Source organism: Camelus bactrianus, chromosome 13 (genome assembly GCF_048773025.1).
Source record: "Camelus bactrianus isolate YW-2024 breed Bactrian camel chromosome 13, ASM4877302v1, whole genome shotgun sequence".
Lineage (NCBI taxonomy): Eukaryota > Metazoa > Chordata > Mammalia > Artiodactyla > Camelidae > Camelus > Camelus bactrianus.
Window position 1 is genome coordinate 50,709,848 of NC_133551.1, and position 22,032 is coordinate 50,731,879.

General features: G+C 40.1%; 2 protein-coding genes across 3 annotated transcripts in view; both read right to left on the bottom strand.

Annotated features, from left to right (window-relative positions):
• Nucleotides 1–4,488, bottom strand: part of LOC105072757 (uncharacterized) — a 33,048-nt gene extending 28,560 nt beyond the window's left edge. Inside the window, exons 1-3 of the mRNA XM_074375966.1 lie at nucleotides 4,162–4,488; nucleotides 3,225–3,497; nucleotides 860–945 (exon numbers count right to left, since the gene is read on the bottom strand). Of these exons, the coding sequence (XP_074232067.1) occupies nucleotides 860–945; nucleotides 3,225–3,348 (210 nt within the window). The 5' untranslated portion in view covers nucleotides 3,349–3,497; nucleotides 4,162–4,488. The remainder of the gene's footprint in view (nucleotides 1–859; nucleotides 946–3,224; nucleotides 3,498–4,161) is intronic.
• A 12,917-nt stretch (nucleotides 4,489–17,405) lies between these two features.
• SMAP2 (small ArfGAP2) overlaps nucleotides 17,406–22,032 on the bottom strand; it is a 45,354-nt gene continuing 40,727 nt past the window's right edge. For both annotated transcript variants that reach the window (XM_010959804.3, XM_074376731.1), the window contains exon 10: nucleotides 17,406–21,164. In XM_010959804.3, the coding sequence (XP_010958106.1) occupies nucleotides 21,039–21,164 (126 nt within the window). In that variant the 3' untranslated portion in view covers nucleotides 17,406–21,038. The remainder of the gene's footprint in view (nucleotides 21,165–22,032) is intronic.

Below are 22,032 nucleotides of genomic sequence, written 5' to 3' on the forward strand. Positions count from 1 at the left end.
GAACAAATTCCTTAAGGATGGAGACTATTTTAATGCTTTTTATGTATTGTAAATAATTCTGGAGTGCAGTTCAGGCCTATTGGGCTAACACTGGCATCCATCTCTAAGAATATCTCCTTCTATATCAGTTTTCTCTGATTTCTCTGTAATTCTCTTGAGTTTCCCTATGCTTCTGGGATTTGCTTGTGCAGAGCTTTGCCTGCTGCCAGTGCTACTGTCTTCTGATGAGCTCATTTATGATACACAGACACTATTGGGCCGCCCTTGGAAGTTTCCCTTCCTTGTCTGCTCAGCTGACTTAGTTTGCGCCCTTTGTGACCTGCCAGTAGCTTCTCTACTCACTTTTCTATTCATCTACAATTCTGCTCCAGGAACATGACCAAAAATCCTCTTTTAAAGGTCACTAATGAAGTGTATACAGCTCCAAGAATATCAGAATCTCACTCTGTTCTTTTTAAAAGGTTGCTTTAAAAATGTTTTACAATGTTTGTTTTTCCCCTGGAGGACATCCGGAGAGGTTTAAGGGCAAGAACTACATTATATACTTTTATACACACACACACACACACACACACACACACACACACACACACACACACACACACACACACAAAAACACACTCAACATGACTTGTAAATTTGCTGGATTAATGGCTAGAGGTTTGCTAGAAACAAGAGGGTTCCTGAAGAAGGTTACTACCAATGGTGGAAATTATCTGTGAAATCAATTCACACAGCTTGGTTTTGAACAAGCTAAGAAAATCTAATCCAGGAAGTCGAGTCAAAGAAAATTAAAAGTCCAGGGCCCTTAAAAATCTGAGAAACAACTTCAAGAAAGTTACAGGATATTCCAACCCACCTGGGGTTCTGCTGTTAGGGACCCAGAGGTCACCTCATCCTCAAAACATTCTCTCTGGGTCTCATCAGCATCCTGCGATGGCAGAGCTGAGGAAGGAAAAGAGCTATGAGGTTTGTATCTTCCCAAACCCCCAAATAGAAAAGCTGCCTGCAGACCCACTCCTATCTCACACATTTCACAAAGAGGGACATTGAGAGTAACGCAAGAGCAGACTGGAGCCTCCATGGTGAGGAGGAGCTGCAGGGCACTGATTGGGGGATGAATGTTTCCCAATGGCCAATGCTGATCCAAAAGCACAGACCTATCAGGACATTCCTTTGTTCAAAAATTCTCAGACGTTTTCCATTTACAAGAAAGAAAAATCCAAGCACTTTACCATAAACTTCAAGATCCTCTACAACCAGTCCAAAGCTGCTTCTCCAAGTATTACCTGCCTCTAAACACCATCCTTTACGCACTGGACACATCCACCGCATAATCCTATTCACCATTCTTTGACTATACTTGACCTATGGCAACCATCTCAGTACTTTACCCCAAACCCTACTCAGTGAAAAACTGAGATATCCTTCTAGACCAGTTCAAGTGAAGCTTTTTCAGACCTCCTTAATGAGAAGAAAGCTTCCTCTCCCTTGTATCCCTGTAAAGTTGGGTTTTTATCTCCACTCTGGTATCTAACTCAGGCTACCTCCTATTATGTTTATTTTTATAATTATCTCCCCCAATTGAGTATTATTAGCATGAGTAAATGCATAGAAATTATATCTGGTTCATTTTTTCCCATCTGCTTAAGTTAAGCTTAATACCCTGCCAGGCTGCTAGAATTCAAGAAACACTGGCTGAATTTGAGGCATTAAAAATATGAACTAGTAACTAAGGCACACGAATTACTGTCCTTGTGTTTTTCCCCTAACTTTTTATCATGATATTGAACAGCCACATATCTACTACCTACGTTCAACGATCGTTAACATTTGCCATATGTGCTTCATCTACCTGTATTTTTTTTTCTGAACCACTTCAACATTGCAGACATCATGATACTTCCTCCCTAAATACTTCAAAGAATCTTCTGCATAACCATAAAAACATTTATCATACTTCAGAGAGTTAACAATAATTCCATAGTATCATCTAAATATTCAGTCCGTATTCAGATTTCTTCAACTGTTTCCAAACTGTCTTTTATTCTGGATTTTATCCAAACTAGGAGCCAATCGAGGCTCATACAGTTAAAGGGGTTGTTATTCAAAGTCTCTCTTACTCTAGATAGTACTTCCCTTTTTTTTTTCATGACATTGGCTTTTTAAGAGACCAGCACCATCTTACTATATCCTCATGGTGGGTTTATCTTACTTCTCCATCCCTGTAATTTCTTTAAACCAGAACTTAGGCCTTTAAGTTTAATTTGTATCAGGCTAAACACTTTAAACAGGGATACTTCATGGGTGATACCATGTGCTTTACATTATATGACCCAGAAGGCTCAAACAGTCAGGTTATCCCATCACTGGGACACTTGGTTAAGATAGTGACCACCAGATCTTGCGGTTGGAAAAGTATGTTCTTTCCCTGGCATTTAGCAAGTGATTTGTGGGGGCAATACTTTGACACCATGTGAATATTTTGTTCCCCAACAACCTTCCAGTTATTTCACTTACAGTAAAATATTCCATCATTCCTTCTACATTTATTATTAGCAGATATTTTCTGAAAATTATCTAAAAAGCAAGGTAAATGCTGCATCCTTCATTCCCATAATAATCTATTTTCAAAGTGATAAATCAGTGTATTAGCCACTTCTAATGTTGGCATGAATTTTTCCCTGCTTCTTAATTTTAAGTGTTATCATGGACTTACGGAATGTTATTTACTCAAGATGTTACAATCAGTCTGGACACTTAAACTGTCCCAAGTTTGAACTGGGCTGTTGCATCCTTCTGGTACACGTCCATTAGTCTTTGAGTTCTTTACTTTTCTAGCACAAGATACTCCAGGCTCACTTGGTACTTTCCTTGCTGCCTTCTACTTCGGACCTACCCACCAGGCACCTGGACAGGTCACTCATTTGATTCACATTTCTTCACTGTAATATCAGGAAAATCAAGCAAGTCCTCCCAGCCCCACATAGCCATGGGGAAGATAAAAAGAAATAACATACACAGTCATGACACTGAAATACTGGTTTTAGGTTGAGCTAACCACCACTATGGAAAACACCAGGCCAGAAGTAATAATCAAGTAACTCCAGAGATCTTTTACCCAATTGTCTCCCCCAAGAGATGCTTCTGCTCCAGTGTCTACTTTCCTTCCCACACTAGAGGATGCTGCTTTTCCTGCCTCCCACCCAGCAATCTATTCTCACCTTCTTCAAATATCTTCATCACATCCTCCCACACGGGTGCCCCCTCCTTGGCCTTCTCTGGATGGTGCAACTTCACCCAGGTGCTGGCCTCGGTGGGCAGGGTGATCAGGAGCTGCTGGAGCATGATGGCTTCAGTGTTCCTTTCTGGAGAACTCTGGTGCAGCCCACAAGGCAGAGAGTCCTGCCTTGGCTTGTCCACTTTGACGAGGAAACTGCTGGAAACTGTGATGGGAGGTTTCACAGATGCACAGGTGTCCTCCACTCTCAGGAACCCTGGGAACATACAATGCCAAAATCGGGAGTCTGGACCTTTTACTCTCCAGGCTCCCAAGGAATATCTCCCATTCTTGAGTTCCATCTGTCTCCTCAGCAGGCAGGTGGAAGCTCCAGGTCAGGGGACCTCTACAGTCCCCTGACGATGCTAAGCAGAAAACATCAAGAGTCAGCAAAAGGATCTAGAAAGTTCACTCACATGGTCAGAATTCTAGAACTTGCACCAATCACTGAAAAGTTTTTTCTACAAAAGATACACAGAGACAGTGGATATACACAGTTTACATGGTCTGAAACACTATGCTGGTGTCGTGAAGCGTAAAGAGACAAATAAAACCCAATTCTTTGTTTCAGGCAGTACTATATTTAAAGTAGTCTGAGATTTGTAATCGAGAAGGATCTGGGTTTGAATCCCAGCTCCTTCACTAGTTGGCTGTGGCAAATCGCATAACCCCTCTTACCCCGTTTCCTCCTCCTTAAACGGAAAGATAAACCTTTCTCCAGGGCTGGACCGGCCGGTCCCAGCCCTCGCAGCCTTTGTCTGAGCCCGACTCTGGGGCGCGGAGCGCACCGCGCGCCACGGGAGATGGCGGGCCGGGCGGAGGTGGCGCTTCCCGGTTCGTCCCCTCCCCAGACCAAGAGAGCCCCCGTTCACCCCTCTCACCTGCCTGTACCACACACCTTCGCCCTCTCGCCTCTGCGGGCGGGTCTCCGCACTGCGACGAGATGCTCCGAAGTAGCGCAGCCCGGCCTTTGCGCGTGCGCGGTAGAAGCCTCCGCTCGCGGTTCCCAGCGTCCTCCGGGGTAGCCCGCCCGCCGCCAGGCGCCTCCCGGGAGGCGCGCTCGGCGGTCCCGACTGTCTGGGTTTGCCCGCAACCGGGGGCCGAACCCAGGTGAGGCAGTCGCTCCTGCGGAAGGTGTTGGAGGCTGTGTCGTCGTCCCCACCGGACACTACTGAAGAGAACCAGTTCTCCTCTGCCAGGAATTGACGTGTAAATGTTTCCGTGGGGAGACTTGAAACCCTTGACAAAGGGAAACATCTTTTTTTTTTTTCGGTCGAAACAACATTGCTTGTTTTAAAAGAATCTATGCCACTTTCACGTAATATGAACGTGGAAAAGACTGAAAGTGCAATATAGTCAAGTGTTATCAGTAAAAGAATACCATGATCGGGTTGTTTTTTGTTCTACTGTTCAATTAATTCTTACGTTAATTGCTTTCCTTATATTTCTGAAATGCCACAAAATACAAATTATGACCTATAATCTCACCAGGCAGAGTAAGCATTGCTAACATTTGCTGCACAAATGTACCTATCTACACGCACACGCACAGACTCACTCACACACACCATTTATGTTTTTGTTTTTTCATGCATTTTAATTTTTTTTGCAAAAAAAAATGATTATACTGTAATGCTGTTTTCTCTTCTACATCAATAGCTTACAAAAATAACAATTTAGAAAATGGAATAAAACTGTGATCGCTAGCTGTTACGAACTGAATGTTTGTGTCTCCCACATCCAGCCCCCCAAATTCATATGTTGAAGCCCTAATCCCTAGTGTAGCTATATTTAGTATTTGTAGTAAGGAAGTACAGATCTTCCTGGACTTATGATGAGGTTACATTTGGATAAACTCGTAGTAAATTGAAAATATCATAAGTCAAAAATGCATTTAATACACCTACTGAAAATCTTAGCCTAGCCCGCCTTAAATATGCTCAGAAAGCTTACATTACCCTACAGTTGGGCAAAATCATCTAAGAGAAAGCCTATTTTATAATAAAGAGTTGCATATCTTGTAATGTACTGAATAGTGTACTGAAAGTGAAGAACAGAATGCTTGTCTGGGCACAAAATGGTTGTAAAGTGTATTGTTTTGCCCTTGTGATCATGGCTGACTGGGAACTGAGGCTCACTGCAACCACCCAGCATCATGCGAGAGTATCATACTCAACATTGCTAGCCTGGGAAAAGATCAAAATTCAAAATTTAAAGTATGGTTTCTACTGAATGCATATCCCTTTCACACCATCCTAAAGTTGGAAAAATCGTAAGTTGGGGATTGTCTGTATTTAAGATTAACAGGTCCTAAGAATGGGCCCTAAACCCGAAGGATTTGTGTCCTTTTAAGAAGAGACACCAGAAGGCTCAATACCTCTCTGAAGGCAGACACTGAGGAAAAGTCATGTGAAGATTTAGCAAGAAATCACCATGTACAAACCAGGAAAAAAGAGCCCTTACCACAAACTGACCCTTCCAGATCTTGATCTGGGACTTCCAGCCTTCAGAACTATGAGAAAATAAATTTATGTTGTTTAAGCCACAGAAAGCTTTGATATTTTGTTATAGCAGCCCAAGCAGACTAATATACTAGCATATAGTATTTACAGAGTATGAAGGTTTCTTTTTAAATGCACAACGTATTTTAATCAATTTAGTCCTCTTAACAACACCTTGAGGCAAATACTATTATCATTCCCACTTTACGGATAAGAAAACTGAGGTTTGGAGAAGTTAAATAACTTGCCTTGCATCATACAGCTCGCAAATAGTGGATCCAGGCAGTCTGTACTCCTACCCACTACTCAACAAAAACACAGCATAAAATACAGTAAAATGTTAATGGTAGGGTTTAGGTATTGGTGCATGAGTGCTCCTGGAAAAATAGTGCTAAGAATAAACAATAAGAATTATGCAAGACATTATATATAAAACCACACCAAAAGTTTGCTGATTTAAATGGAGACAATAGTGACATACACCATATTTATGGATTGAAATAGAACATTCTAAATACATCACTCTTCTTCCACTTTAATGCTCCCCAATCAAAATCTCAACTTTCAAAAAAAAAAAAAAACTAAATTAAATGACTCTAAAGTTGACCTGGAATGGTAAATATTCCAGAAAGGCCAATAAAACTTCCAACAATAATACAGTCAGACTTGACCTACCAATATAATTGTATATAATGGGTATAATTTGCCCTATTATCTTGTATTATAGAGGCATAATAATTAAAATAATATTCCAACCCTAATAGCAATGAGAAGCTAAAATTATTCAGAATAAATTTAATAATAAGAAAATGAAAATAAAAATTATTAAAAGTCATAAAACAAGATTCAAATAAATGTTAAAGCTTATAATATTTGAGGAAGATTTGATAACATAACTATCAAATAATATAAAACTTTGTTACAATTCCTATTAAAATTTCAACAGGAGGAGGGTGCAGCTCAAGTGGTAGAGCACATGCTTAGCATGCAGGAGGTCCTGGGTTTAATCCCCAGCACCTCCTCTAAAAAATAAAGAAATAAATAAACCTAATTACCCCCCCAAAAAAAGAATTAAAAAAAGATTTTAAAAAATTTCAACAGGGTTTCACTTTGACTTTGGAACTAGATAAAAAGATCTTACTGTGTAGCACAGGGAAATATATACAAGATCTTGTGGTAGTTCACAGCGAAAAAAAAATGTAACAATGAATATACGTATGTTCACGTATAACTGAAAAATTGTGCTCTACACTGGAATTTGACACAACATTGTAAAATGACTGTAACTCAACAAAAAAAAAGTTTAAAAAAATCTTAAAATTTACATGCAAGAATAAGGGTCCAAGAAGAGACAAGAAAAGTAAAGAAAAGAACAATTACGGGAGACTTGCCTTGCCAGGTATCACAACATACTGAAAAGTCATCTTGGCCATAGAATTATGATACTGGTGTGAGAAGTGGCAAATAAAACAATGGAACAGACTAGGGAATCCAAAAATAGATTCTAGTATATCTGAGAATTTATTAAATGACACAGATGGTAGCTCAATTCAGCAGGAAATGGATGAATTGCTTAATCAGTGAAATCTATAGAATTTTAGTATTTATCAATCTGGAAGAAAATAAAAATGGATCCGTAACTTAAACCATATTCAGAAATAATTTCAGTTGCATTAGACCCTTAAATGTAAAAATAGAACAAAAATCTTGCAGGAAAATACAAACGATTACATATGCAATCTACCAGTGGGAGAAATGCTTTTAACCGAGTCTGAAAACTTGATCAAGATACTTGACTAGATAAAAATTAAAATCTCTTGCTGGCAAAAGATCCCTTAAACAAAGTCAACAGAAAGAAGACACATCTGAAAAAGATATTTGTAATGCAGATGACAGACAAAATATGTATTTGACTGACTCTAAAACATCATTTATTTTAAAACACACCATTATTTATGTACTACTAATAAAGGAAAATGCTGTGATTAAATTAAAGCACTACTTCTTATAGGATAAAATTTTATTTAATACTTAGTGGAGGAGCATTTTCAGATTATTTTTAGGCTTAGATTTTTATCACATCTTGTGCTACTCTGTTTCTGTGCCTTTCTACGTACATCATAACTTTTTCATTGTAACATCCAAACACTATGTAACTTTTAAGACATTTAACACAGTAATTAAACTCAGCAGATCCAGTACCAACAATGCACGTAACCTAACCAATGCTTGGGCACTCACAGTCTATGAACTATATCTCCACTACTGATTTCAAGTCAGCTTCACTCATGTAAAAGAGGTAGAGGTGAGGGGAGAAAAAGAAATAGGCCAACAGGAAAATGGACAAAGGATATGGTTAGACAATTCGCAGAAGAGAAAACCAAATAGTCAACAAGCATGTGAAAAGATAGCCAAACATGCAAATTAAAGGTAATAATGAGACATCACTTTACACCCAAACTGGGCAAAAATAAGAACTATAACAGCTATTACAAGCGGGAATCCAGGGAGAGAATATTCCCATATGTTGGTGGTCAAAGCGGGTACCCCCCTTTCTGGAAAGCAACCTGGTAATATCTCTTAAAATAAAACATATATGCTCTTTTGACAAAACATCCCTACTCTGAGAATCGATCACTTGGCGGGGAAAATGGCATTGTTACAGAGGACAGCTGTACGGGGATGGTTACTGCAGAACTGCCTTTACCACAGAAAATAGGAAACTGCTGAATAATTGATGATGGGCCCACGCCCAAGATTCTAAAAAAGGTCTTAAAAAAGAATCAGAGCTATACCATCACTTGGTGGGATTTCCGTGAGATGTTTTTAAGTGAGAAAGTCTTAAATTAAGTCAAGTGAACTTGATATTTAATCAGTTTTGATATACAAAGGCAATTTCATATGATTCAGACTAATAATTATCCCCCAAACATGTCCGTTTGTGTATATATGTATGTAAATATATTAACATACTATATACATACTTACATTGGTGAGGATAATCTGAATAGAGAGAAAAATACATACCATACTCCTAACGTGCATGAATTAAACAAAAGGAATATAACATGATCCAAAAGCAGGCTATTATGACACTGAGCTTGAACTGGGTATTTATGCCAAATGATGTTGGTTGCATCGTATTGAAACCCTCAACTCCCGTTTCCATTTTAATAAATGTATTGAAAAACAGAACACATTTTTCTACTGTAAATTGGAAAGCATTATATGTCACAAAGTATAATAAAAATATTAAATCCAAGAAATTAAAATTTTAAACAAAACAATGAAAAGAAACAATAATAAATCCAGCCAATTTACAAAAGCACATATCTACAAAATAAGTTTCTCAATGTGAAGAATGGAACTGTTTATCAGTTTAAAAGTGGGGAGAGATATTTGGATTAATGTCACTTACTAAAAATAAAAAAGGTGGGCTTTTATATTAATAGGTTCCCCGTTTTCAGGTTTGGTATGATCCAGCACTGGAAATCCTAATTCACATGCATTCTTGGTGTATAACGGCAAGGTAACTCCATCTCCAGTGCAGTTAGAAACTAACCAAAATTGAGAAATTTTTGTTTAATTAACTATTATTTATCAATAGGACATCTAATACAGTATCTAGAATTTGATCTTCAAAATGTGTTGTTATTTGATTAAAGATCAAAGATACTGGAGAGAGGGTTTCTTATCTATTCATTGCTGCAATCAGATTCAGAGAACCCCTATGAAGACATTTTTAGCAAGTCTTTCAAGTGTCTTTTGATAATCTTCAAAATATAATCTAAGAGAGTAGTTCAGATAAGTTAATCAGCACATCATTCAAACAAGAGGAACCCAACTTATCGTTTTAAAAGAGGTACACTCCACCACTCTAGCTACACAACACTGTAATTTAATGTACTTGATCTTTTGAGCGGAAAACTGGTTTAAACCTTGCCTTGCAGGACTGTGTTTAGATCCTTCAAGTGATAGATCTGTCTGGAGCCAGTGCCAGTTAGGCACATGCACTTACAAAGTGTACGTAATCCAGAAAGATGAAGTTATTTCAGCATCTTGAAGACACACTGCTCTTCAATGGTTTCATTCAAAACCAATGAGCTTCTGAATGAAACAGAACTTGTTAGAAATCATTGCCCATCTCTTCATGGACCCCAAGAAAAAGGGAGAATTCAGGGACCCAGTCTTATAGTACTGATAATCTTAACAGCTTTATTCAGTGTTTATCTTAAACCTGCCATGTCCAGGGTTCTCCCTGTGCAGAGTTAGTACATTTTATTCAGATCACCCCTATTGTTCACATTTCTATCTCAATGTCCAGCCTTATCCTTTAGAAATACCATCTTTAAAAAAGGAGGTACTGGGGATTGAACCCAGGACCTCATACATGCTAAGCACATGCTCTACCACTGAGCTATATCTCCATCTCCCTTACAAATACCATTTTCACCACTGTTTCGTGATAGGGTGAAAAGGAAATTAACATTATCAGTAATGACAGTGAGGCCCAATTTCAATTTTCAATTATAGAAACTTCTACATATTTTCCATCACAGATGATTGTCAACTTCCAGCAGAAGAATGCTGAAAAGAATGCAGAAGGAATCCTTCTATACTGTCTATAATACCCATGCTTCCAAGCACTTATGGTGGTAAGTTTAATTACAGTAGCTGATGCTGTCTGTGTCCTGTGCATATCCTTCAGGCCTTCCAGTGTGCCCCAGCCATGCCTGCTGCCAGCATCTTTATCTCTGTGGCTGGGCAAGGAATTAACACGTACTATCCTTCCACCACCCCCACCACCAGCCCTCAACCATTGACTCCCGCCAGTTGGTCGGACAATGCCCAGTCTGCCCACTACTAGGTTTGTATTATGTAGTTTCCCAGAGATCCAGTGAGATTAATCTCCAGTCTCCTACAGAGGTAACTAGCTTAATAGTGTACCCTTGACAGGCTACTTTCCTTTCCCTGTCTCATTTCCCCTACTCCTTATTGGTATTTCCTGTGTTTCCCAAATAAACTCCTTGCATTCCAATCCCTGTCTTGGGATGTGTTTCTGAGAGAACCCAAATCACTGTGTGAACAATGATCCCGTGACTCATGCAGTCCTTGTAAGGTGAGTGCCTTACCAACCTATGTTACCCTCATCCCAAGCAATAATCTCCTTGAAAGTCCATATTTAATGTACCAATTTTATTTCTTCTAGTACACATTAAAAAGAAACACCTGGACAATTCACCAAGCTATAATTTGTGTACTTTCCTATATGTGGGAATAAATTAATTCAATTAAACAGTTAAAAAGATAAATTGTAACAATTAAAATTGTCTCTCAAGAGTCACAGTCACCCCTGGCTCTGAGTGTCTGCCTCCAGTGAATACATTCCGTTTGTAAATCATCTTGCCACTCCACTTAAATAATCCAGAATTTTGCTGGCACCTTCTTTCTCTTCAAAAGAACAGCCTTCACTAACACACGAGAGTAAACAGAAGGTTACTTTCTCTTATCTTCTCTGGAACAATTCTCCAGGGTCTACTGGTTTCCCTGGGGATGGGCACTCAAAGCTAATGCCCCTTCTCCATCCTGGGAAACAATGGGACAGAATAAAGCTGCCTTCATCTTACTTTCCTTAAGCCCCCACAAAATTCATAAACCAGACTGTACAGTTTTATGATAACTTTCATGAGAGAGTCAGGGAAATTCAGAATCATAATTGTAATTAACTTGAACTCTCTTAAACAGAAATTACTTGACACTTGGGACATCACAAGGACGGTTGTCACAACCTTCATCCCACAGGTGACATTTTTACTTAAGGCTCTTAGCCTATAACTTCCTTCCCTGGGAAAATTACACCCTTCCCCAAAAGAAGGGTCTCATCCCCTGGCCTTTCTGCCTTCCTAGTCCTTGTCTTGTGATTTGTAAGTTCTAGTTGAAGCGAGCAGATGGAACACATGTATTTAGCCCCACTCCCTCACAAAATCCCATCATAACTGTGGAAAAAGGGATGTAAAACCAAAGGCATAAACCCAGAGGGACACATTGAATGGAGAGGAGAAAAATAACAAAATTTTGGCAACTGGACAATGGGTGGCTGAGTGTTGACAGCCTTAAGAGTTCTGAAAAGGATGAATCCTAAGTGAGCAGTGAGGAAAGCCAAGAAGCAATCTGATTTACATGACACAACCCCCCAAAGCAAAGAAATTGGTTGCCTCTGACAATGTGGAGTGAAAGCAATGCTCAAGATAGAATGTTGGTTGCAAATCTGTTAGAAGCTGTTACGCCCCCAGCGTTCCTACGCTACTCCACAGTCAGGCGACTCTCTTCTTACCTGTCTGCAGGAGACTGAAGGAGCAGCCTCAGAAGAGAAATCAGGGGAGTCTCTGAATGAAGACCACCAAGCACAGTTAAGGGCAGGGTAATATGCTGGAATTGGAGGAAGGAATGGGGCAAGGATATCTGAAAATTTACACACTGAACTTGAGACTCTTAACCTTTTCCCAGAATGCTTCCACCCAGGTAAATACTATCTGGGAAGCGAATTTGAAAAAACTTCTCCAGCGACTCCAGTCAGGCTAAGAGAAAAGATCTACAGATACTGACATTGAGGGTTCTCCAAGGATATGGTCCAGACAGACTATTACCCAGTTCATGATGGGCAGGCAGCTCTGGTCCCATGGCACCTAGAATCTCGTGATCTGGGATCCAATCCACACCAAAGCCAGGTGGGGAAATATTTACTTCCCAAAGAGTACATGGCTTTGAAAACCATAATTGCCTCCTTGGTGGTTCTTTAATTGGGGCTCGTAAGAGTGTCCATACAGTATCCTGATCTGCTACTGATCTACTGAATCGTAAGGCCTGAGGGAAGAAGTGCCTGTAGCCTGAACAAGAAGAAACTTGTGGGCTCCACTTGAATTAGGCAGCTTTTCAGGTCATCTCCAAAATTTGTTGGGCCAACACACCCAACTACCGTATATGTGCCTCACAATTCCAAAGGGACTCATCGAGTACAGTACTTCTTTTTTAATACAGAAGGTAGAAAGTTCAGCAACTCATTCCTTCCTTTGAAAAAGTCAGCCCAACATGCCTCAAATAATTCATCAATGTGGCAGGACTCCTTGTAGATTTTAGATTATATTATAGATTGCCTACTACTTCCTGCTTAAAACATCAATAATCATTTATAACCTCTCACATAGTTTCCAAGTCAGAAATTCAGACAGGGCACAGTGCAGACAGCTTGTCCTTGCCCCATGATGTTGGGAGCCTAACTGAAGACTCGAAGGCAAAGAGCTGTGGTCATCTGAAGGTTATTCATTGCTGTGTGGGCCTGGCCAGGGCTGTTGGCCAGAAACCCAAATGCGATCTCTCCATGTGGCCTGGGCTTTCTCAAATATGTTGGCTTGGTATGAAGGACAAGAAAGAGAGCGAGAGCCACAAAGAAGCCATGTTGCTCTTTCATAACCTAGCCTGAGAAGTAACACTACATCATATCTGCTGCATTCTATTGGTTAAGGCAGTTATGAAGGTCTACTCACGTTCAAAGGGAGAGAAAACAGACCCCGTCTTTCAATGGAAGAATGCCAATGTCACATTATAAGACAAGCATGTGGGATGACATATTTGGTAATTCGTTCCAGAATTCCTTGAGTCTTGGAATCTTTTCTCCACATTATACAAAGGAATTTCTATCATCTCGGCTTTTAGGATTAGCCAATATAATCTTCAGCTTTGTTTCTTAAAAACACCCCCAGATGCTGGATCCAGAACATTAAATCTAAAATCTATGGTAGATGCACACATTTCAATAAATACTGCCTGACTTTAAATCTCTTCTTGATTGAACACTCAATATTTTCATATGAATTCCTCATATTTTTTCCAACGACTGTATAAGCCTCTTCCTCTGGGTATTATTCGCTCCCTGGTGTGATATGATATACCCCAAATTATGAGATAGTCTTGCCAAAAGATTTAATCTGAATCTAGATCTACTTTCCAGTTTCCAGGTAGATGCAAAATGTAAAACTTTCTACCAGTTGTGTTGAGCCCTTTAAAAAGTAAAAGTCCTGAAGAAGAAAGTCGGAGGCATTGTTCCAAACTAAGAGAAATCAAATACACATAATAACCAAATGCAATGCATAAACCTAGATTGGATCTTGTTTAGAAAAAAAAAGAAAAGATATTCTTTGGATAACTGGCAAAAATTTTAAATGGACTGAATTTTAGGTAATATTAAATTATTATTAATTTTCCTTAGTATGAAAATGGTATTGTGGTTATATAGGAGAATTTATCACTCTTAGAAGGTGCACACGCAAATATTTAGGAGTGAAGCATCACTATGTCTGCAACATACTTCCAGATGATATAGTGAAAAGTGTTTTCAACATTAAGTTTGTGAGGTTCCTCTATGCGGTTGTATATAACTGTAACTTGATAATTTTCATTGCTGTTTAGTATTCTATTGTATGAATATAGCACAATTTATTTATCCATTTTTCTGCCGATGGACATTTGGATTGTCTCCGGTTTGGTGATTTCATGAATGCTTCCTTCCGCAAACATTCTTGTGCTTATCTCTTAATGCTCATGTATATGCATTTCTATTCGGTGTACACCTAGGAGTATAATTACTGAGTTATGGGTATACCTTAATAGATAATACTAAACCATTCTCCGAAGTACTTCCTGTCAATTTACACTCCCACCAGCTGTGTATGAGAGTTCCCATTGCTCCACATACTTGCCAGTACTTGGATTATCTTTTTTCATTTTAGTCATTCTGGTAGGTGTTTAGTGGTGTCTCACTGTGGTTTCTATTTGTATTTCCCCAATTGCTAACGAGACTGGATATCTCTTCATGTGTTCATTAGTCATTTGGGTATCCTCTTGAAGTGCCTAGTCAAGTCTACATTGTGTTTTTCTATTAGGTTGCCTGTCTTTTTCTTATTTTGCAGCTCTTCATATATTCTGGATACAAGCCATTTATCATGTGTTCCAAGTATCTTCCCTTACTCTGTGGAAAGCCTTTCCACTCTCTTAATGGAATCTTTTGATAAATAGTTCTTAATTTTAATGTAATCAACATTATCAGTCTTCCTTTTTATGATCAGTGCTTTCAAACTCAGCTTTCACTTCACCACAGTCAGTAAGGGATTCCTTCATATTCTTTAGAAGATTTATAATTTTGCACTTCACATTTAGATTTACAATCTACCTAGAATTCACTTTTGTTACAGTGTGAGGGAGGGGGTCAATTTCACTTTTTTTCTATATGTATAGCCCATGTCCCAGCACTCTTTTATTTTAAAAACTCCCTTTAATCCTAGGCTCTGCATTTTCACCAATGTGTGGGGCTGTTTCTGGGTTCTGCATTCTATTCCATTGGTCTATATGTCTATCTTGCATCAATTCCACACTGTCTTAATTACTCTAGTTCATAACAAATGTTAAAATCTGGTAAGTTAATCCTTCCAAATTTGTTCTTTCTTTTTCCATGGTTATTCTAGATCCTTTGTATTTTCATATAAATTTTAGATTCAGGTGGTTAGTTTCCACAAAAGAAACCTGGTGGAGACTTTTTTTAATGCACTGATGGTGAATTGTCTTTTTCTCTCAAATTCTATCAATTTTTATTTATTTTGAGACTTTAAAAAATGCACACTGGTTTAGAATTGTTATCTATTCCTTGTGAATTGAACCTTTTATTATTACACAGAAATCCTTTCTGTTTCTAACAATGCTTTCTATTTCAAAGACTATTTTGTGAATATAGTGATCTCTGCTTACTTTTAATTAGTAGTGGACTGGTATTTCTTTTTCCGTTCTTTTACTTTAAACATTTTCCTATCTTTATGCTTCAGGCAAGATTCAAAGAGACCTTCACTAAAGGAACTTCCACAGGATATACTGCATTTGAAGTTAAGTGATCTTAGAAGAAAGGTCTGAAGATGCACGTAGGAATGTATTTTAAAAATCCAATCTGGCAATCTCAATATTTTAACTGTATTTGTTCCATTTCTATTTATTGTATTTTTATGTTTTTGACTTGTTTCAAACATATTATTTTTAAAATCTATTTTGCCCCACTTTTCTATGCTTGTTTTTTGTTCTTACCTTGATTTTTTTTTCTTGGGGGAGATGATTGATATTTTTACTCACTTGCAGTTTCTTATTCCAAGGTTCTCTTCTTCATTGGTTTGTAATTTATACAATCGATATTCTTAAGAGCAGAATAGTCTTAAAATCTTACCATGTATATTTAAGTTAATAGAGCCTGTTCCTCTACTTTTTCAACTCCTTCAATTCACTCCTCAACCCAGCATAATCTGGCTTCTGGCCCCATCATTCCACTAAAACTGCTTTTGCAGATGTTTCCAAATGTTGAATTCAAAAGTCTTTTTATAAATTCATCTCTCACTGGATTTTCCTGCCGATTTGGCATTTGTGACCATCCCTCCTTCTTGATGTTCTAATTCCTAGAGTTCCTTGACACTGCACTTTCCTGGAGTTTTTTGTTTGTTTTCTTTTGCTTTCCATCTCTGACTATTCCTCCTCACCACCTCCCACCTTCTCTCCTTCTTGGACCCCCTACTATCCCCTATTAAAAATAAATATTTTCCCCAAGGTTCTGTCTCCAGACCACTGCTCTTATTTTGAAAATCTACCTTATGTGATCCACTCCATGCATTAACTACCACCTCTATGGGGCTGACTCCCAAATTCACTTCTCTATCCTGGCCTCTTTCTCTAACCTCAGACTCTTAAATCCATTTCTGGTTGGTCAACTAGAACTGGATATATCAGACATTGCAAATTCACCATGCTTAAAACCAGACTCCTAATTAGCCATATCTCCCCTCCAAAAGAGAAAAGCCAATTTCTCTTCCTCCTATAAATTCTCTCTCACACAAGCTTAAAACGAGGGAGATTTCTTTGACTCCTTCCTCTCCCTCCATCCCACATCTCATCCATCATGTAGACCTCCCAATCCTACCTCCTATTTTTTCTGATTGTTTTCCCTAACTGGTATTCTATGGTTATTAGATATTCTAGAAAAACAGATTCCATGGAAAAATGAGTATTGGTAAATGCTAGAAAACCATGAAAAAAAAAAGTGAATAAGACAAGCTGCAAGACAAGGAGAAAATGTTTGCAGAAGACACGTATGATAAAGGACTGTTACCCAAAATACACAAAGAACTCTTAAAACTCAACAATAAGAATAAACAAACAACCTGATTTTAAGAATGGGCAAAAAACCTAAACAGACACCTCACCAAAGAAGGTATACAGATGGCAAACAAACGTATGAAAAGATATTCAACATTATGTGTTAGGTAATTGCAAATTAAAACAATGAGGTACCACTACACACCTAGTAAAATGGCCTAAGTCCAGAAACACTGACAACATCAAATGGTAGCTAGGATATGGATCAACAGGAACTCTCGTTCATTGCTGGCAGGAATGCAGAGTGGTTTAGCCACTTTGGAAGACAGCTGGCAATTTCTTACAAAACTAAATAGACTCTTATCATATGATCCAGTAATTATGCCCCCTGATATTTACCCAAATGAACTGGAAACTTACGTTCACACAAAAACCTGCACACAGATGTTTATAGCAACTTTATTTATAATTGCCAAAAGTTGGAAGCAACCAAGATGTCCTTCAGTAAGTGAACAGATAAAATAAACTGTGGTACATTCAGATACTGAAATGCTATTCAGCACTAAAAAGACATGAGCTATCAAGCCATGAAAAGACACGGAGGAAACTTAAATGCATATTGCTAAGTGAAAGAAAGCCAATCTGAAAAAGCTATATACTGTCTGAGTCCAACTATACAACGTTCTGGAAAAGGCAAAATTATGGAGCCAGTAGAAAAAAATATTTCAGTGGTTTCCAGAAGTTATGGGGGAGGGAGGGATGGATAGGCAGAACACAGACGATTTTCAAGACTCCATGAAACTATTCTGTATGATACTATAATGATGAATGTATGTCATTATACACTTATCAAAACCCGTAGAATATACAACACCAAGATGAATTCTAATGTAAATTATGGATTTCGGATGATCATGATGTATCAGTGCAAGTTCATTGATTGTAACAAATGTACCACTCTGGTGCAGGATGTCAGAAGTGGAGGAGGTTGGGTAGGGGACAGGGGGTGTACAGGACTCTCTGTACTTTCTACTCAATTTTGTTGTGAACCTAAAACTGCGCTAATAAATCAAGTCTATTAATTTTTAAAAAAGGTCTTTACCACATGACTTTTCAGCCATTACTATTTGGATATTGTATTCTAGATGTGCAAGAGGTGACATAACATGCTCTTTCCCAAACTTATTTTAGCATTTTGATGCCACACCTGTTAGCATCTCACATGCCTCATAAACAGTTCATGAAATGCTGCTCCAAGAAGCTCCATTCCCTCTACGACCCTAGCCCTGCTTCCGCTCTCACCCTTCTCTTGTCCCCTCGATCTGGTCTTGTTCCCTCAAACATGTTGTGAGCTGCCTGAAACTCACATCTGACCATGTCACTCCACTGTTTACAACACCTCAGGCTAGACTCCTTCCTAGGCTGTAGGAAGCCCCCGTGATCTGGCCTGACCCCACCTGTCTCAGCTCTCACCACACCCTGACTCACTCATACCTTAGAAACATAGAACCGTTTGTGCTTCCTGGAATGTCCTGTGCTTTTGCGGGTCTCTGTTCACATGGTACTATCTGTCTGGAATACTCTTCTCCCCTCCCCCACACCACCCACTAGTTAACTCCTACCTCGCCTCCAGGACTCAGCCCAGGTGCCTGTCCTTAGGAAGGCTTCCCGAACAGCGCGGTGCCCTCCAGCTCCCATAACACATGGGTAAGAGATTCTAAGTCTGCTGCTCCATGATTCTGTGAGCTTCTTAAGAACAGCGACTATGTCAGATTCATTTTTTCTTATCTCTTCTTCCTGAATTCTAAAAGCTGCTGGGCCCCAAGGCTCAGTCCTCTTCTCTTTATTCTTTCTCCTTAGGTGACTTCATTCAGTCTCACAGCTTTACACACCATCCACATCCTCATGACTCCCAAACCAACACCTCCACCAAACAATTCTGCACGCAGACACCTACCTCTGCTCTGCTTTTTCCAGATCTCCACACAACTGGCTCCTTATTCAGGTCTCAGCTCAACTGTAATCTACTTCTGATTACCCCATCCAAACGGTCCCTTACCCACCCTCTCCCCTAAATTTGTCTTACCTTGTATTATTACTACCTGAAATTAAATAATTTATTTACTTATTTATTGTCCATCTCTCCTACCACACTGTCCCACGCGATCAGGGAGTTTTGACTCACCGTTTTACTCCAGAGCCTAAGACATTGTAAGCACTTATTAAACATTTGAGTGAACTAATGCCTAACATAGGTCTGGCACACAATACTTGCTAACATTCGAGTGCAAAGTGCCCAATACTGTGCCCCACAGGAATTGCTTCATCCTACCTTAAGTATTACCAGGAACCCCATCTTACAGATACATAGTTTGCCCAGGTCACAGAGTAAGAAGGGCAATGAACACTGGCAGCCTGATCCAGAGCTGACTTTCTTAGCCACTGTGCTATCCTCTCACTTACACCTGGAAGGATTCTCAAGGGGTATTCAGAGGAAGGAAGGTGGGGAGGGGGGCTCTCAGCTTCTCTAGCTGGGAGAGGAAGGGGGTGCTCCTAGTTCTGGTGTTCCGGGACTCTAGCAGGCACAGATACCCACAGTTCCCTCACTCACAACTCAGACACCACTGGACAAAGGCCCCCTTCCTGACTGCCTGAGTCTGGGTCTGGTCCTGGGCCCCTGTACAAAGTTTCTTAAAATACAGAAAGTGGGGGAACTTCCTCTGGAAAGCAGAGAACCTGGGTAGAACTCACCCACCTCCAAGAGTGACACACAGTGAGAGCCGTCCTTCCCTGTGATATTTATTAAGGAATTTACACATACACAGGAGAAAGGCAACCAGGAATTGTGGTTCCCACAGATGAAATCTTTTAAGCAAAGTTTTCTTGTTTTAATTTTTGAGTGGGGTGAACAGTGGCTGAGAGGAAAGCTGCCCAGACACTCTGCCTCACACACCTGGAACAGGTGGGGACACAGGGTAGCCTGGACACACAGGCATGAAAGAGTGACTGGCGGGATGGAGAGGGGAAAGGAGGAAGGGAGCTACCCATGAGACTGTAATTTTTTTAGACTATACAAAAAACTGGCAACAGTTTTAGGCTGTTGATAAATTAACTCCTCTCTGTTGTAAACCTAAAGCTAAAACAAAAACAAAAACAAAAACACCCAGAGCAGATGGGGAGAGAATGGGAGGTGGGGAACACACACACACACACACACACACACACACACACACACACACACACACACACACACAAAGCTAGTACACATGTTAAGCTCTGCATTCCCACTGGAGGGGCTGGTCTTCTAGCTGCAAAGCCAGATCCTACTGAAGGCAGGATTGAGATGGGGAAAGGGGTGAGTGTTTTTGTGGGGGCCCTTCGTAGAGTCTTTGGTGCTAATAAAGGCTGACTGAAGCAGCAAGTTCTGAAGTCTCAGATCCAGAAAGCAATGAGGACACAGTAGAGTCAGATTTTTGCTCATTCTCGTAGGAAGAGGTTTGCCTCACCCCAGGGCTAGGGCCAATGTGATCTAAGACCTAAGGAGTATTTAATTTTATTTCAGTACTTTCTTCATTCCTATAAATCAAGGGAGCACGATGCCTCCCTTTTCATCCCAAAATTTAAACACAGAGAAATAGCTTATCAACACATATAGAAGGACCTCTAAACCCTCCCTTCTGTGCCTAAGACACAACCCCTACAGAACTTTCTGAGTCTGAAAGGAGGTTTAACCCTGTGGGAAAGGTACTCAAAGGTGTGCATGTTTATCCTGCAGTCTAAGTGCCTTCTGTCAACAATTCCTAAGGTGCTGGTGCCAGAAGAGGACCAGGGCTGAGGCTAGGAGGAAGTCAGGGCGGTGAGGGGACATGAACAACAACATAAAGCAACAGAGAGGGCTGCGTGTTTGGGACACGCCTGGGCTGGGCAGAATGCCAACCCCCAAATGACGGACTGAGCAATTTCTAAACCAAACAGAGAAGGGTAGGACAGGGGGTGGGGTGGGAGGAGTTGGGGAAAGAGGAAAACCGGGGAGGGAGGGGGCCGGGGGGAGTGGGAGTCATACAGGTGTTTTGTTTTTATTTCCACATCTGAGGGCTGAGAGTCTGACTTGCTGCCTGTCCGCTTCCACCATTCATCGACTGTCCATAGCTCAGCACGCCATTGGCTCCACAGAAGTTCATCCCAGCCATCTGCTGGGTCATCTGGAAGGGAGAGAGGAGACTTTCAGACCAGGCAGTGGGCATGCAGCCAATCAGAGCAAAGGGCAGGGAAGGAGTCCTTCCGTCTGGGTCTGCGGGGAGGGGAGAGGGAGACAAAGGGGAACTCTGTCGTGATACAAAACTGCCCTGAACCCTCACAGATCATTTCGAGGACAGCAGACCATGTAAATGAAGGACTTTTTCAGAAGGGAGATGTTGTCAGGGACGGATGCTCAGGGAGGGGAAGCAGGAATCCTGGAGCTAGTCAAGATAAAAGCGGCATGAGGAGTTATTCTCTTTTTCCTTTCCGGTCTCTCATCCTGAAAAGAAGGGGGCTATTGTACATGGGCCGGAGCCAACTGGAGGGAACAAAGAGGAGCCTCCAGGCCAGCGCTCCTGTCTTATCTCCAGCAGAGAGTCACTACTGACAGTGTCAGGGAAAGTGCTGTGCACGCTCAAACAGAGAGAAAAGAAACTGGGCTGTTCAGAATGAATAAAGGGAAAAAAAAAGACCAACAGGTCCAACAGGTCTTCAGTGCATGAGAAGGGAAGCTGCTTGGAGAACAGAGTTTGGGGACTAAGTCCTGGGTCGGGTGGGGGCCTCTTAATGAATTCAACTGAAAGACTGGCCTCTGGCAATGAACAGAAGAACCTATTTATCTGAGAAAAATGCCTTAAATTTCCCAAGCTTGGTACATTTTCTATATAACTTTTTTTCCTGTAGGAGAAGGGCTATTTTTCTTCTCCCAACTTTCAAAGAATATTTCAAATTTACAGAAAAGTTGAAAGAATAGTACAATGAAACCCATCGCTTTCCTTAAATTCATCAATTGTTAACATTTTCCTAATTTTCTGATATATGTATATACAT